The sequence below is a fragment of the Carcharodon carcharias genome, chromosome 20, assembly GCF_017639515.1.
Source record: "Carcharodon carcharias isolate sCarCar2 chromosome 20, sCarCar2.pri, whole genome shotgun sequence".
Classification (NCBI taxonomy): Eukaryota; Metazoa; Chordata; class Chondrichthyes; order Lamniformes; family Lamnidae; genus Carcharodon; species Carcharodon carcharias.
The window spans coordinates 96,481,718-96,497,187 of record NC_054486.1 but is presented as its reverse complement, the minus strand read 5'-3'; the positions used below and the strand labels follow the sequence as shown (position 1 = coordinate 96,497,187).

The 15,470-nt window shown below is 44.0% G+C and overlaps 1 protein-coding gene across 7 annotated transcripts in view; it reads left to right on the top strand.

The window, feature by feature from the left end:
• The first annotated feature begins 1,443 nt into the window (after positions 1 to 1,443).
• Positions 1,444 to 15,470, top strand: part of LOC121292622 (coiled-coil domain-containing protein 85C-like) — a 275,315-nt gene continuing 261,288 nt past the window's right edge. For 6 of the 7 annotated variants that reach the window (XM_041214837.1, XM_041214836.1, XM_041214834.1 and 3 more), the window contains exon 1: positions 1,444 to 3,098. In XM_041214837.1, the coding sequence (XP_041070771.1) occupies positions 2,405 to 3,098 (694 nt within the window). In that variant the 5' untranslated portion in view covers positions 1,444 to 2,404. The remainder of the gene's footprint in view (positions 3,099 to 15,470) is intronic. The other variant, XM_041214832.1, reaches the window with a different exon arrangement.

Sequence of the window (15,470 nt, the reverse complement as noted above, 5' to 3'; positions counted from 1 at the left end):
GCACCGGGGAAATTCATTCTATTTTCGATACAAGCCGATCCAATGTAACGATACCGACACACACACACACACCACAGAATTCAATAACAAAAACAGAATTACCTGGAAAAACTCAGCAGGTCTGGCAGCATCGGCGGAGAAGAAAAGAGTTGACGTTTCGAGTCCTCATGACCCTTCGACAGAACTTGAGTTCGAGTCCAGGAAAGAGCTGAAATATAAGCTGGTTTAAGGTGTGTGTGTGGGGGGCGGAGAGATAGAGAGACAGAGAGGTGGAGGGGGTTGGTGTGGTTGTAGCGACAAACAAGCAGTGATAGAAGCAGATCATCAAAAGATGTCAACAACAATAGTACAATAGAACACATAGGTGTTAAAGTTAAAGTTGGTGATATTATCTAAACGAATGTGCTAATTAAGAATGGATGGTAGGGCACTCAAGGTATAGCTCTAGTGGGTTTTTTTTATTTTATATAATGGAAATAGGTGGGAAAAGGAAAATCTTTATAATTTATTGGGAAAAAAAAGAAGGGGGAAACAGAAAGGGGGTGGGGATGGGGGAGGGGACTCACGACCTAAAGTTGTTGAATTCAATATTCAGTCCGGAAGGCTGTAAAGTCCCTAGTCGGAAGATGAGGTGTTGTTCCTCCAGTTTGCGTTGGGCTTCACTGGAATTCAATAATCCCAGCTAGCGGAAGGAAAGCAGGAAGGTGATCAGATCTTTGTCCTTACACAGGATTTTTTTTAAAAAGCCCCTGTAAAGTCTAACTGCAAAATCCACAGCAGGGTTTTCTTAAAGCAACAGGTGTATCTGACTCTTGTGGGGTCCGATTTCAGCTTTCTAATCACGCTATTTCCTTTCGTGTGAATCACTAAGTAACAGGCACAGCACAGCGATTAGGGCAAGAGACTGAGACTAAGACGTGTAAATGATAACCTCCTCTCCCCCACCCCCCCACCCACGACCACATAGTTTCTGCCTCTCCCAAGGACAAATAATGATCACTGAACTCAGGAATTCGGCACTTTGTGACCTCGACTTTGGAATTTATGTTAAACTAAGTAACTAGCAGATTTTGGCAAATAAGAGTGTGTTTTATTTTAAACCACTGAAGATTTGTTTAGAACTGTACGGCACAGAAGAACATTCGGTCCTTGGCCATTTAAATGCCACTCTCCTGCGCTGTCTCCTATACAACCGCCACAGTTCCCTTTGGCAGGCATTTTACCCACTTCTCTTTTTGAAACTTGCTGTTGGATCCGTTTCCGTCACTCGTCCGGGCAGGGCTTTTATCTTACACCAGCCGCACAATTGGCTTGCAACATGATATCTGCTGACAGGTAGCGGGGGTTGTGAAATGGTTAATAAGGCTGCAGGGATAAGTGATACAATTTGGTGTAAGCCTGCCACCCACACGTGATAAAGCGTAGCCTGTGGAGGGAGGAGAAAGAGAGAGAGACAGCCTAGCCCAGTGTGTGGTGTGTGTGTGTGACGGCGACTCTGTAAAAATTTCTCTCTCTCTACCTGCTTTTAATTCTGTTTGCTTTCACTTTGATTGGATTCCCGGGGGGTGCCGGCCAGAGTCTGTGGAAGAACTTGCAACAGCATTGAGCGATTGCTGAAATTCCTCTCCTGGGGAGGGGAGAGACAGAGAGGGAGAGAGAGAGTGTTGTGTGTGGAAGAGAAGCCGAAGTTCTTTGTTACCAGTATCGATTCTGAGGAACCAGTTGCACTTTGGAATCGCCTGTACCCTGAAGCCGCCACCCACCAGGGAGTGGAGAGGGATTCAGTGACTCTGTTGGTGGAAGGGCTTCGATGCTGTTTGCGGGCGGACACATCGCGATTAGGAGGCACAAGGTGGATTACATCCCGTCCATGTTCGACAGGATACCCCTTCTCTTGCGACAGGAATGCGCTGCTCTCCTTTTAAAAAAGAATTACAAACCAGTTGACATCACTGTGTAGTTTTTTTAAAAAAATATATATAAACAACCAACCGCAGGCAGCCCGGAAATCTTAGCCGGCAAGGAAAGCCAAAACCCACCGAGGCTGCAATTGAGGCGGAGAACTGAAACCATTTATTGAAGTCTTTCTCCACACACCCCCCGACCCCCACCTCTTTTTTTATTTTCCCAATTCGGATCCGTTGCCAGCTACTGGAAGACTTTTTTTTTTGTTTTGTAGAGAAGTTGGTGAAAGCTCTCCCACCTCCCCAAAAAAAGCCATTGAGTGAGTGGCTGCCAAGCTGCTGGATAATTCCTCAGCACTGACCTGGGTCAGCATGAGTTGCTCCTACTACAACACGAGGAGGTAAAGCGCAGGAGGGGGTTTAACAGGAAGATTGTTTTTTTAAAAAAAATAAGAGATTGGAATATAAATTAAAAAAAAAAAAATTTTTTTTAAAAAGACATGGCTAAAAATTCGCCGGATGGATCGAGAGAGGACCTGAGTAAGATACCAGACGAGGAGTTGGTGAAATGGGGGAAAGCGGAGCTGGTGAGGAGGCTCCGGAAGACAGAGGGTGAGAGGGTGAGCTTGATGTTGGAGCATGGCAACCTGATCAAGGATGTCAACCGCCGGCTCCAGCTTCACCTCCATGAGATCAGGGGCTTGAAGGACATCAACCAGCGGCTCCAGGACGACAACCACGAGCTGCGGGAGCTCTGCTGCTTCCTGGACGATGACCGGCAGAAAGGCAAGAAGCTGTCCCGGGAGTGGCAGAGGTTCGGCCGCTTCACCGCCAGCGTGATGTGGAAGGAGGTGGCCACCTACCAGCAGAAGCTGAGGGAGCTGGAAGCCAAGCAGGAGGCGCTGCTGAAGGAGAACCTAGAGCTTAAGGAGATCGCCCTGATGCTGGACGAGGAGCGCAACGACGCCGGCAGCAGGAGCTCCATCGACAGCCAGACCAGCCTGACCCACCTGAACGGGGGCTCGGGCACCAGGGACGTGGGAGACGGCAGCAGCACCTCCAGCACGGGCAGCGCCGGCAGCCCTGACCATCACCATCACCACAAAGCTGTGGACAAGGGGGCTCCCAGCAAAAGATCCACCGATGACCTTTCAGGACCCCCACATCACAGGAGCATCCCCAACGGGCTGAATGGTGAGTACATGTTGCTTAACGCTTTTGAGATTTGTGTGCCACACAAGGTGCTGGGTATTGGTGGGAGTTGTGAACGCTCGCCTCTTCCGTACTTTGGGGTTTTTTTTGGGGGGGGGGGGGGGGTGGAAATTGGTAGAACAGGTTCAAAAGCTGCGACCAGTGCTTCAATCCCGGGGTTCAGTCAGAGTCCGGGACATGAAGCTAAATCGTCTGGTGACATTGAAAAGTTGAAACCTTCTATTTTCTGAGCATTCTGACAACATCCCGCGTGTGAACCTGAAATCGACGTGTTCAAGTTGCCAGTTAGGTTCTGCTACCAGCTAAGTTCACACTGAAGTTGAGTGAGTGGTGTGTTGGTGAATTGAAACACTGCGCACTGCGTAGACAGAATTTGCACTCAAAATGTAACTGCTATATCCAGTAATTTGAATTAAGCAACTAACCTCATCCCCATTCTCCCTTAGTAAGAAGCTGTTCTGAAATTTACATATGATTTCTATATAGATAGACATTTCTTCCAACTCTCCCTTGACTACTTTCCAATGTCTCTTTCACCTATGTGCTTATTAGTAGACCAGGATAGGGTTACAAAATATTACAGTGGGATTTTTTTCCTATAATCTCCTAAATTCACCTTTTTCCCCTCCACAATTTTTGTACTTTATTAACCATCAGCTAGCCAAATTACATTCCTGGTAATGGCATGTCTGCTGTTAATTAACATGGAAAATACAAATCAATCTCCCATTTTGTGTTAAGAGGAATTTTGGGCCCAAGTTCAGCTATTTCCTAGCATTGCATGTGCAGCACATTTAGGCAGCTGCATAAAAAGTGCTGTCACTTAAAATTCTGGAAAAACAACACAGACAATTTGGTATCTGGAATGACGCAGGAATCCAAACCATCTTTTTTTTCCCCTTAAAAACAAAAAAACTGCGGATGCTGGAAATCCAAAACAAAAACAGAATTACCTGGAAAAACTCAGCAGGTCTGGCAGCATCGGCGGAGAAGAAAAGAGTTGACGTTTCGAGTCCTCATGACCCTTCGACAGAACTTGAGTTCGAGTCCAGGAAAGAGCTGAAATATAAGCTGGTTTAAGGTGTGTGTGTGGGGGGCGGAGAGATAGAGAGACAGAGAGGTGGAGGGGGTTGGTGTGGTTGTAGCGACAAACAAGCAGTGATAGAAGCAGATCATCAAAAGATGTCAACAACAATAGTACAATAGAACACATAGGTGTTAAAGTTAAAGTTGGTGATATTATCTAAACGAATGTGCTAATTAAGAATGGATGGTAGGGCACTCAAGGTATAGCTCTAGTGGGTTTTTTTTTATTTTATATAATGGAAATAGGTGGGAAAAGGAAAATCTTTATAATTTATTGGGAAAAAAAAAAGAGAAGGGGGAAACAGAAAGGGGGTGGGGATGGGGGAGGGGACTCACGACCTAAAGTTGTTGAATTCAATATTCAGTCCGGAAGGCTGTATTTTTTCCCCTTGATGGTTTTTGCATTTCCTTTCCATGTCAAAGCAGCTAAATTGCTCTAATGCCAAATAGATCCTTCCATGTGGCCATGCTCAGTAAAAAGTGTCTGATGTAAGAATTTCTTTACAAGTTCAATTTCCAAAACAGCGTTCGTGACTTAACTGTGTAGGGATCAGGAGCAATTCTGTATTTTAAAAATTAAAAGGAAGAGAAAATGCTGTAATTACTCAGCAAGTCTGGGAGCATCTGTGGATAGGGAAAACTGAGTTAACGTTTCAGGCCCATGACCCCTTGTCAGTGATCCCTCAGGGGATTGAAGGATGTGGGGAGTGGATGGAAAAATGGAGTTAAGGTCGACGATCAGTCATGATGGAGCAGGCTTGAGGAGCTGTAGTTCTGAAGAAGGGTCATATGGGCTTGAAACGTTAACTCTGTGTCTCTCTCCACAGATGTTGTCAGACCTGCTGAGTTTTACCAGCATTTTCTATTTTTATAATCGAGGGGCTGCATGTTCCTCTCCTGTTCCTGTTTCTTATATTGAACAACTGGGTTGTAATATATTCTAGGGGAGTCATAACTTTACAGTTTCTTACGGTGGGTGTGGTTTAATTGGACTTTCAGAAGGCTTTCGACAAAGCCCCACCTAAGAGATTGGTGTGTAAAATTAAAGCACATGGGATTGGGGGTGGTATATTGAGATGGATAGAAAACTGGCTGGCAGACAGGACACAAAAAGAGTAGGAATAAATGGGTGTTTTTCCAAATGGCAGGCTGTGCCTATGGGGTACCACAGGGATCGGCACTGGGACCCCAGCTATTCACAATATATATCAATGATTTAGATGAGGGAGCTAAATGTAATATCTCCAAATTTTGCAGATGACACAAAGCTGGGTGGGAGATTGAGCTGTGAGGAGTACGCAGAGATGCTTCAGTGTGATTTGGACAAGCTGAGTTAGTGGGCAAATACATGGCAGATGCAATATAATGTAGATAAATGTGAGGTTAGCCACTTTGGTAGCAAAAACAGGAAGGCAGATTATTATCTGAATGGCTTTAAATTGAGAGAGGGGAATGTGCAACAAGACCTGGGTGTCCTCATACACCAGTCATTGAAGGTAAGCATGCAGCTGCAGCAGGCAGTAAAGAAGGCAAATGGTATGTTGGCCTTCATAGCGAGAGGATTCGAGTACAGGAGCAGGAATGTCTTGCTGCAATTATACAGGGCCTTGGTGAGACCACACTTGGAAAATTGTGTGCAGTTTTGGTCTCCTTATCTGAAGAAGGAGGTTGTTGCTACAGAGGGAGTGCAGACTGATTCCTGGAATGGCAGGACTGACATGAGAAGAGATTGAGCTGGTTAGGATTATATTCGCTCGTGTTCAGAAGAATGAGGGCGGATCTCATAGAAACTTATAAAATTCTAACAGGACTAGACAGGGTAGATGCAGGAAGGATGTTCCCGATGGTTGGGGAGTCCAGAACCAGGGGTCTGAGGATATGGGGTAGACCATTTAGGACTGAGAGGAGGAGAAATTCTTCACCCAGAGAGTGGGAGAAATTCTTTCACCCAGAGAGTGGTGAGCCTATGGAATTCGCCACCACAGAAGGTAGTTGAGGCCAAAACATTGTATGTTTTCAAGAAGGAGTTAGATATAGCTCTTGGGGTGAAAGGTATCAAAGGATATGGGGAGAAAGTGGGAACAGGCTATTGAGTTGGATGATCAGCCATGATCATAATGAATGGTGGATCAGGCTCGAAGGGCCGAATGGCCTACTCCTGCTCCTATTTTCTATGTTTCTATGTTAATTAGGGTACTGGAATAGTTACAAAATTGAATCAGTTGCATTCAAAGTGCACACCATATCATAACTGGCTAATTAGTATGGCAATTTGGTTCTTGTTTTGAAGATAGCTGGTTGCTGTATAATTACAAGCTGCTGCAGTTTCACAAGTATGGGCCCTGGACTGCAGGACACATTGCATACAGTGTTATCACGTTGCATTGTAGAGTGATCTATATGAACAGGACCAGGATAGTTGGCTAGATCTTGAAGGATAGAGGGAAAGAAAAGAAAGACTTTCATTTCTATAGTGCCTTTCACAACCATTGGACATCCCAAAGCGCTTTAAAACCAATGAAATACTTTTGTGATGTAGGAAATGTGGCACCAGCTTGCGTTTAACAATGATAATTGGGTTTTTTTTGTGTGTGATATTGATTGAGGAATAAATGTTGGCCAAGACACAGAGGATAATGCCCCTGCTCTTCTCTAAAAGATCTTTTGCATGCACCTATGAAAGCAGATGGGGTCTCGGTTCATCGTCTCATGTAAAAGATGGCAACTCCTTGATGAGATATTAAGACAGCTGATCAAAAGCTTGATTTAAAGAGTTAGTTTTAAGGAATGTCTTAAAGCAGGAGGGAGAAGCATAGGGAGGGAATTCCACATCCTAAGCAGCTGAAGGCATGGCTGGCAATAGTGAAATTATTACAGTGGGGGATGTGCAAGAGGTTAGAATCAAAGGAGTGCAGAACTCTTGGGAGGTTGTAGGGCAGGAGGAGTTTACAGAGATACGGAGGGGTGAGACCATGGAGTGATTTGAAAATTAGACTGAGAAGTTTCCTTTTGAATCGAAGCATTGCCAAGCTGGGAGCGAGTCGAGTTCAGCGAGCACAGGGCACACTGGTCTTAGCACGAGTTAGGATATGGAAGATGATTGACTGCCTTCAAGAGAAAATTATATGGTTGGGGTTCTGTGCCTATTTTACTTCATCTTATAAATATTGTGGGCCTGTTGTGGAAGAAGTGAGAGAAAATCACAGTAACCATTACTGGCAATTGCTATTACTCAAGTCTGGGGGGTTAAATATCACTAAATTGTTCCACAATATTTCTTATGTCCCTATTTTAACGAGCAGCAAGAATACATGAGCTTGTTATTGATTGATTGTAGTGTTTTTGTAAACATGAAATCGGTCTACATAGTGTTGAATCGAAACTCGGAGCAGGTTGACCTATTTATTTAAAACTAATTCTAATGTCCATTGATTTTATTTATGTGGCTGTTGAAAGCAAGGATAAAGCAACGTGATTATTCATTTCCTGATGATCTGATCAGTGTTAGACATGCAGATAACAGTGTTTAGCTACACTTGCCGTTTTATTCTTGGAACCATTATCCAAGCCAAAAGGCTTCAATATGATCTTATCAGCCAGTTTCCTTTAATCTATCCTGCTTATCCCAGGATTACGTTGGGCACATTCAAGTACCAGTGTATTGGGAAAAGAAACACATCTAGTTTTACAGCTATGATCCTTCACAGAAACGATGGGTCCTTTCCATGTTATGCTTGATGTAACCTCATTGATGCATATACTTTATTAACCTTCTGAGATTTAGCCACCATCATTTCTTCATACCTTGGTATATCTGCACAGCTCTTTCTGGACTACAGATCTAAGAGGGGTGTTGTGCTTGAGTTTACAGTGTTACATTGAAACGAACAAAAACTGCTGGCATCACACCAAAGCTTGGTGAGGTTGTTTAATGGTGAATTTGTGTTATTGACTCAACAGTCCAGAATCCACTAGTTGTTGTGATTAGCATCAACCCAGCAGTTACATTAACTTTATTGTCTTAGTCCCATACAGGTTGACAGACAATTCACAATTTGATGCCTGATTTGACCTGGTAGTGTGACAGCTAGATTTGCAAGTGACTTCCGAGTCATTGTGCTGTTGGATAGCTGATTTTTTTTTAAATTGAGGAGGAGGAGGAAGGAGTACAGGCTAGTAGAACCTGAAAAGCAAGTTCTGGCACATTAAGTTGTGCAGTGGGCAAGGGTTGTGCCAGTGGCTGTGGGAAATGTTTTGGAGGGACTGGGAAAGGCTGCTTGCTAATTGCTGGGTATTTCCCTAGGAAATTGGCCTTTACCCATTCTCTGGGCCTGTGGGAAATGAAACTTCTGTTTCTTTTTATTTGTTTGTGGGACGTGAGTGTTGCTGGCAAGGTTAGCATTTATTGTCTATCTCTAATTGCCCTTTCTAAGGTGGTGAACCGCTACAGTCCATGTGGTGTAGGTAGGGAGCTCCAGGTTTTTGCCCAGTGACAGAGAGGGAATGATGATATATTCCAAGGCATAATGGTTTCTGGCTTGAAGGGGAATTTTCAGGTGGTCTTTTGCCATTGGTCTGCTACCTGTATCTAACTAGGTGGTAGAAGTGACAGATTTGAAAGGTGCTGTTGAAGGAGGCTTAGTGAGTTTCAACCTATAGCTGGGGGAGGGTGGGGGCATAGTGAGGAAGGGATAAAGTGGGGAAGGTGGAAGAAAGAGGAAGTTGGGTATTGGGATATAGAGGATGGATAAAGGAAAGTTAGGGGCAGGAGGGAAAAAAAAATCAGGATTAATTTTCCATTGCTTGAGAGTGGGGAAGGGGGTGGGGGGGGGGAAAGCCCTGAGACTGAGAAGTTAAGGGGGAATTAGTGTTAGAAATGGCATAACATTGTTTTTTCATTTCCTGTAACCGGTATGTTTTATAAATGACTTCATTTATTGACTGGATGGGATATATTAAATGTACAGAAGGAATGTGGTCAGTCAGGTTTGGAGCAGGAATTCTGATGATAATCAAGTGGACCTGTTCACCTGTTTTGAATCTGTCAGCACCTGGTGGCCTCAATACACCTGCAGCAGGTATGCACAGTCTGTTTAACACCCTTCACTGTGACAGCAGCACTTCCTGACTCATTTGGTTATCTCAACAATAAATTTTAATTAAAAGCCTTGTCTCAGCATTGTTATATACTGAATTATTGGTGTAAAAAGTTCTGATGTGTTTACATCACAATGTTTATAGCACAGAAGGAGGCCATTTGGCCTGTCGTGTGTTTGTCTTGGCTCTCTGAAGGAGCAATTTACCTAGCGTCACTCCCCCATGTTTTGAAATTTGAAGTCACTAAAATGTAAATTCCTTGCCCTACATTATCTTGCTGAATTCCTGGTTTATGGATTTGTGGTAAACTGGGCCAGGGGCACTTATCGAACATACCTCCTGAGTCAGCAAATTGACGCACAATGTTTCTAAATTTTACATTTAAACGGCATAATTGATGGGCAAAGACCAGGTCATTTGTCACAATCAACAGGTCCTACCCTCAGCTGGCCCATTCCACTTGGCCTCAGGACCAAAGTACTGAGACTGAAGGGGAAAAGCAAAAACAAGCTTGGGTTCCTGTTCCTGATGTCCAGCTGGTAACCTAGCTAGACACTGCCAGAGGGCTACCTTGACTCACTGCCTAATATGGTCATGTCAAGACATGAAGAATTGCTACTTGGAGAAGATACCAGAGGGTTGCAGATCCCCACCTCGCCATGTACCAGTGTCTACTGGAGGGGAAGGTAGATGGTTGTGGAGACAGGAATTTTCAAATGGTTAGGTTCAACCTAGGCATCTGCTTCTTAGTTCGGTTTGCAGCTACCAGACTGAATTCTATTGTTTGCCACATTTAGATAAATCGAGTTTGGAACTGTTCATCCAAGTTATAAGTAACAAAAAGAAATAGGTGAATTGTGAACTGGAGTTATTTGATCCTCATTCTTTTTTTTTGTTTCTGAGAAATCTATACTAACAAGTTGTACTTTTATTGTGCCTGTAATATCTTTTGAGGTACAGTCATTGTTATATATGCTAACATGATTGTCAAATTGCACATAGCAAATAAATGCATGGCAACGTAACCTCTTTCTGATACTATTGGTTTATGGCAGAATATAGGACAGAAGAAAAGTGGGCAAAAGCATTTGTAAATAAGGAGAAGAATTTTGAATTTCATGCTTTGGGGAAATGAGAGATGATGAAAACAACAAGGACAGGGTATTGAGTGAGTTGGACCTATAGTGGGAATGGATGAGTACAAATGAGTTTTGGATGAGCTGGAAGTAGTGTTTGGTGTAACTGTGAAGGCCACTGAGTAGGCAATGAGAAAGTCCTGAATTGACGCAACTAATGCTTTATTAAGGTTTCAGCATCAGTAGGAGAGTGGTAGATGCAGAGGCATGGAATGTAGCAAAAGTAGAAGTAAGTAATCATATTGATGGGTTTGAATCTTAGTTCCAGAGCAAATAAGATACCAAGGTTTTATGCAATCTGGTTAAACCTGAGTGAGAAGACGAAGTAGGGATTTTTAAAAATATATTCATTCATGGGATGTGGGCATTGCTGGTAAGGCCAGCATTTATTGTCCACCTCTAATCACCCTTGAGAAGGTATTGGGGAGCTGCTGCCTTGAATACAACTGAGTTGCTTCCTAGGCCATTTTAGGGGGCTGTTAAGAGTTAACCATGTTGTTGTGGGTCTGGTGTCATGTATAGGTCAGACCAGGTAAGGATGGCAGAAGATGTGAGTGAATCAGATGGGTCTTTATGACAATCCTGTAGTTTCCTGGTCATTATTACTGATACTAGTATTTTATTCCAGATTTCATTTATCCTTAACTGCCTTGATGGGATTTGAACTCATGCTCATTTGTCCAGGCCTCTGGATTACTAGCCCAGTAACATTACCACTATGCTACTATCTCCACTGGATGGATTTGGGAATAAGGACACACAGTTCAGGACCTAATGATAAAATGGAGAAAGTTCTGCCTGACTCACAACTTGGTGTCAGATCGCCAGTCTAACAAAGGTGACCTCCCTCCCCCACCCTGGGCTTGCCAGACTCCCTGCTTTTCTCCGAGGTTCCTATCTGAACTGTCATTGGATCGGTAACTGCTATTGTGTTGTGTTTATTTTTGAACTTTCTCTCCTTCCTTCCTCAAGGCGTGGACAGTTGTTTGGGCTGTCCCACTGGTTCCAGCCATTGTTCAGTAGCGTGTCCTAGGCTGTTTATAAGTGCACCAAGATAGTGAATACCAGCAAACTATCAATCATGTCTGGCCGCGACTACATATATTTTCTTGGGAATGTTGTACGCTGTAATTTTACAAACTGGAAGAGAACATCATACCAGCCAGGACTGAACTTTAACCAGGCGCTGTTCTTAATCTTCAGTGAAGCAATATGGAAACCGCAATTTAATGCTAGGGCTTTCTGAGATAACTCTTTATTATATTGTACTTTACACTTGGTTGGCAGATGATTGAATATACATTACACTTGGCTTGAAAATGGAGTGGATTAGTAAACCATTTAATTTTAATTGTATATCCCTAACCACATAAAATACACTGTTGTGGTATGAAACATGATAGCTGGTATGGTCAAGCAAAGAGCCACATTTAATTACTAGTTGTGGACTTGTCTGTTCCAATTTTCATTGCAAGAATGACAACATTCTTAAGTAAGTTTTCAGAGTCCTTTTTTCCCCCAAATGATTGACAGTTAATTTTATGTAATGTTATTAATCTGGAAGCGTTAGAGGTATCGACATGGTGTTATCGACTACCAGACTGGACTTTTCAGGCTTTCAACAGACCCAAAATCCATAGCCATAGGTGTCATTGAGGAGAGAGCAGGGGCTACACTGCAGTGGGAGTGGAAATTGGAGTGTAATTAAAATTTAAAAGGATGGAGACAATTAAAGGGGAGCACATGCAGAGTAGGCTCAAGGGCCGAATGGCCTACTCCTATTCCTGCTCCTATATTCCTATTGTTATAGGGGGACTCTTTAGCAGCCTTTGCCAGAGCTGAAGGAGCAGAAAAAGACCAAGAAGAGGCAAGCAAAATTGAAGGGGTAAAGAAATCTAAGGTGCAGGTACGATCTTCAGGTCAGAGTTTGGAGATGGTGCTGCAGGAAGTGATTGTAAGAAGGATCCTCGACACATCATCCCTATTGGTCAGCATGCTTGCAAAAAAGTAGAGCCAAGTTTAAGGTCACACCAACAATGTCACTGCATGCGCTAGCCCTATGATGTATGATTGCTGGGTGAGTGGGGGCAGGGCGGGGAGGAGGAGGACACTTATGTGAAGTGGTGGGAAACGTTTCATCCTGATGCTTTCCAGTCTTCTCCAGGAGTAGTGGGCTGTTTTTTGTAGCTGAGGACCCCCACAGGTCTCCTCCCCCGAATCCTAGGAACGAAATATTGTTCGCTAAGCACAGCATCAAGCTAGAAGGAGAGAATGCTGCCTCATTTCTAATCCCCGCATGTCCCATTATCCTCTGCCCCTCAAGTGTCAGACTCGTCCTAAAAACAAACACCTGAAATTCTAATTGTACGAAACAAAGGTTTTGATGGGTATCTACTTCCTACTCTAAGGATTGGCCTAGGCTAAATTCAAGGTGTGTGATTATGAAATTCAATCTAAGTGTAATACACCTTGTTAATGAAAACCTGAATACTGCCATATGCTGTTGATCAATAGCCACTGATATACAGTACAAGCCTGTACTAGAATTTCTTTTGCCTGGAGGAGAAAGCTAATAATTGAATTTGTTAAGCTGTCTATATTCCCAGAATGAACAGCGGCTGTTCATTCTGACCTGATTTGAAGGGTGGAGTGTAAATGTGTGGAGCAAATCTAGTTGCTGGGGATTATAGAATATAGCACTGCAGTAGCAGTTAATGGGTTGTGTCCTGCAGGTTGATCAAATCCAGTCAACATAGCCATTATGGATTAGCAAATCTAACCAAAATTACAGATTCTGTGTTAGCCTGCTCAAAAAGAGAATATGAGGGACAGGGAGTCGGAATGTGGTAACTGAATGGTTACGACCACCAGAGGAGGAGAATTCTGGCCTCGCCAAAGAGTGCATGCAATAAGAAAATATAGTGCCTTTGTAGCCCAGAAGAAAAAGAAGGCCCAAGATACTTGATGCTAATTCGGGAGAGGAGACCTGTGGGGGTCCTCAGCTACAAAAAACAGCCCACTACTCCTGGAGAAGATTGGAAAGCATCAGGATGAAACGTTTCCCACCACTCCACAAAGGTGTTTGCCGAGCCTACGAAGAAGAGATTAGGATGGATGACCCTAAAGCTTGGTTGATGAGTTGCGTTTTGAGGCGAGAGGAAGAGAGACTTTCAGAGTGGGGCTCTATGTGACTGAAAGAATGGCCACCAATGCTGTGTAAAAGGGAGGAAGGTATAAATAGGCTGCGGTCAGAGCGAGTCAGAAACACTTGGGGTTATTTTTGCAGGGTGATCGTGGAGTAGTCTGCCGTTTTGGTAGCTGAAACCTGCTACCAATGATGGGCTGAAGAGAGGAGGGGTTGATGGTGCTGGAGAGGAGACGGTGTAGTCAAAAGGCTGAATGAAATTGCAGAGATCAATAGTGGCGATGCAGTTAAAGGATTTTGGGGGACTGGAAAAACCAATGTAGATCAGTAAGGACAGGAGTGATGGGTGAAGACTTGATGGCAGAAAGGATATGGGCAGCAGAGGTTTGTTAAGTTGAAGTTTGTGGGATGGAGGTGGGAACTTGAAAAATATTGAAAGAAAGAACTTGCATTCATTTGGTGCCTTCCACAACTTTGTGAGGTCACAAAGCACTTCACAGCCAATGAGCTGCTTTTAAGTGTGTTGTAGTAACTAATTTGCACACAACAAGGCCTCACAAGCTGATCTGTTTTAGTGATGTTAATTAGGGGTTTAATTTTGGCCGGGATGCTGGGGAGATCACCTGAGCTCTTAGAAATAGTGTTATAGGATCTTTTACATCTGGGTGCAAGGGCAGATGGAACCTCAGTTTAATATCCCAGCTGAAACATAGCACCTCTGACAGTGCTGCACTCCCTTAGTACTGCAGTGGAGTGTCAGCCTGGATTTTGCGCTGACATGACTTGAACCCACAGCTTTAGCAGGTGCTCACCACTGTGCCATGGCAGAAACTGGAATAAGGCAGTCTGAACATCACTAAGGTTAGGATTGGGTTTGCAATTACAATACCAGAAAGAAATTGATTCCCAGCCATCGCAGTAGTGATTTACTTCTCCCGCGCATCCGCCCTCACACCTTCTCCTCCCTCCCAGAAACATGATAGGGTCCCCCTTGTCCTCACTTATCACCCCACCAGCCTCCGCATTCAAAGGATCATCCTCCGCCATTTCCGCCAACTCCAGCATGATGCCACCACCAAACATATCTTCCCTTCACCCCACCTGGCAGTATTCCGTAGGGATCGTTCCCTCCGTGACACCCTGGTCCACTCCTCCAACACCCCCTACTCTTCAACCCCCTCCCATGGCACCTTCCCATGCAACCGCAGAAGGTGCAACACCTGCCCCTTCACTTCCTCTCTCCTCAACGTCCAAGGGCCCAAACACTCCTTTCAAGTGAAACAGCATTTCACTTGCACTTCCCTCAACTTAGTCTACTGCATTTGTTGCTCCCAACGTGGTTTCCTCTACATTGGAGAGACCAAACACAGACTGGGTGACCGCTTTGCAGAACACCTTCGGTCTGTCCACAAGCATTACCCAGACCTCCCTGTTGCTTTGTCGTTTGAACACTCCACTCTGCTCTCATGCCCACATGTCTGTCGTTGGCTTGCTGCATGGTTCCAGTGAAGCTCAACGCAAACTGAAGGAACAGCACCTCATCTTCCGACCAGGCACTTTACAGCCTTCCGGACTGAATATTGAGTTCAACAATTTTAGATCATGAACTCTTTCCTCCATCCCCACCCCCTTTCCATTTCTTCCCCCTCCTCTTTGTTTTTTCCAATAATTTATATAGATTTTTCTTTTCCCACCTATTTCCATTATTTTTAAATGTATTTCCACCCATTGTTTTAACTCTACCTTTTAGCCTTTTTAGTATTCCTTCACCTCACCCCACCCCACCCCCACTAGGGCTACCTGTAACTTGTTTGTCCTGCTTTGTAACCTTAATTAACACATTCCTTTAGATAATGTCACCACCTTCAACACCTCTTTGTCCTTTTGTCT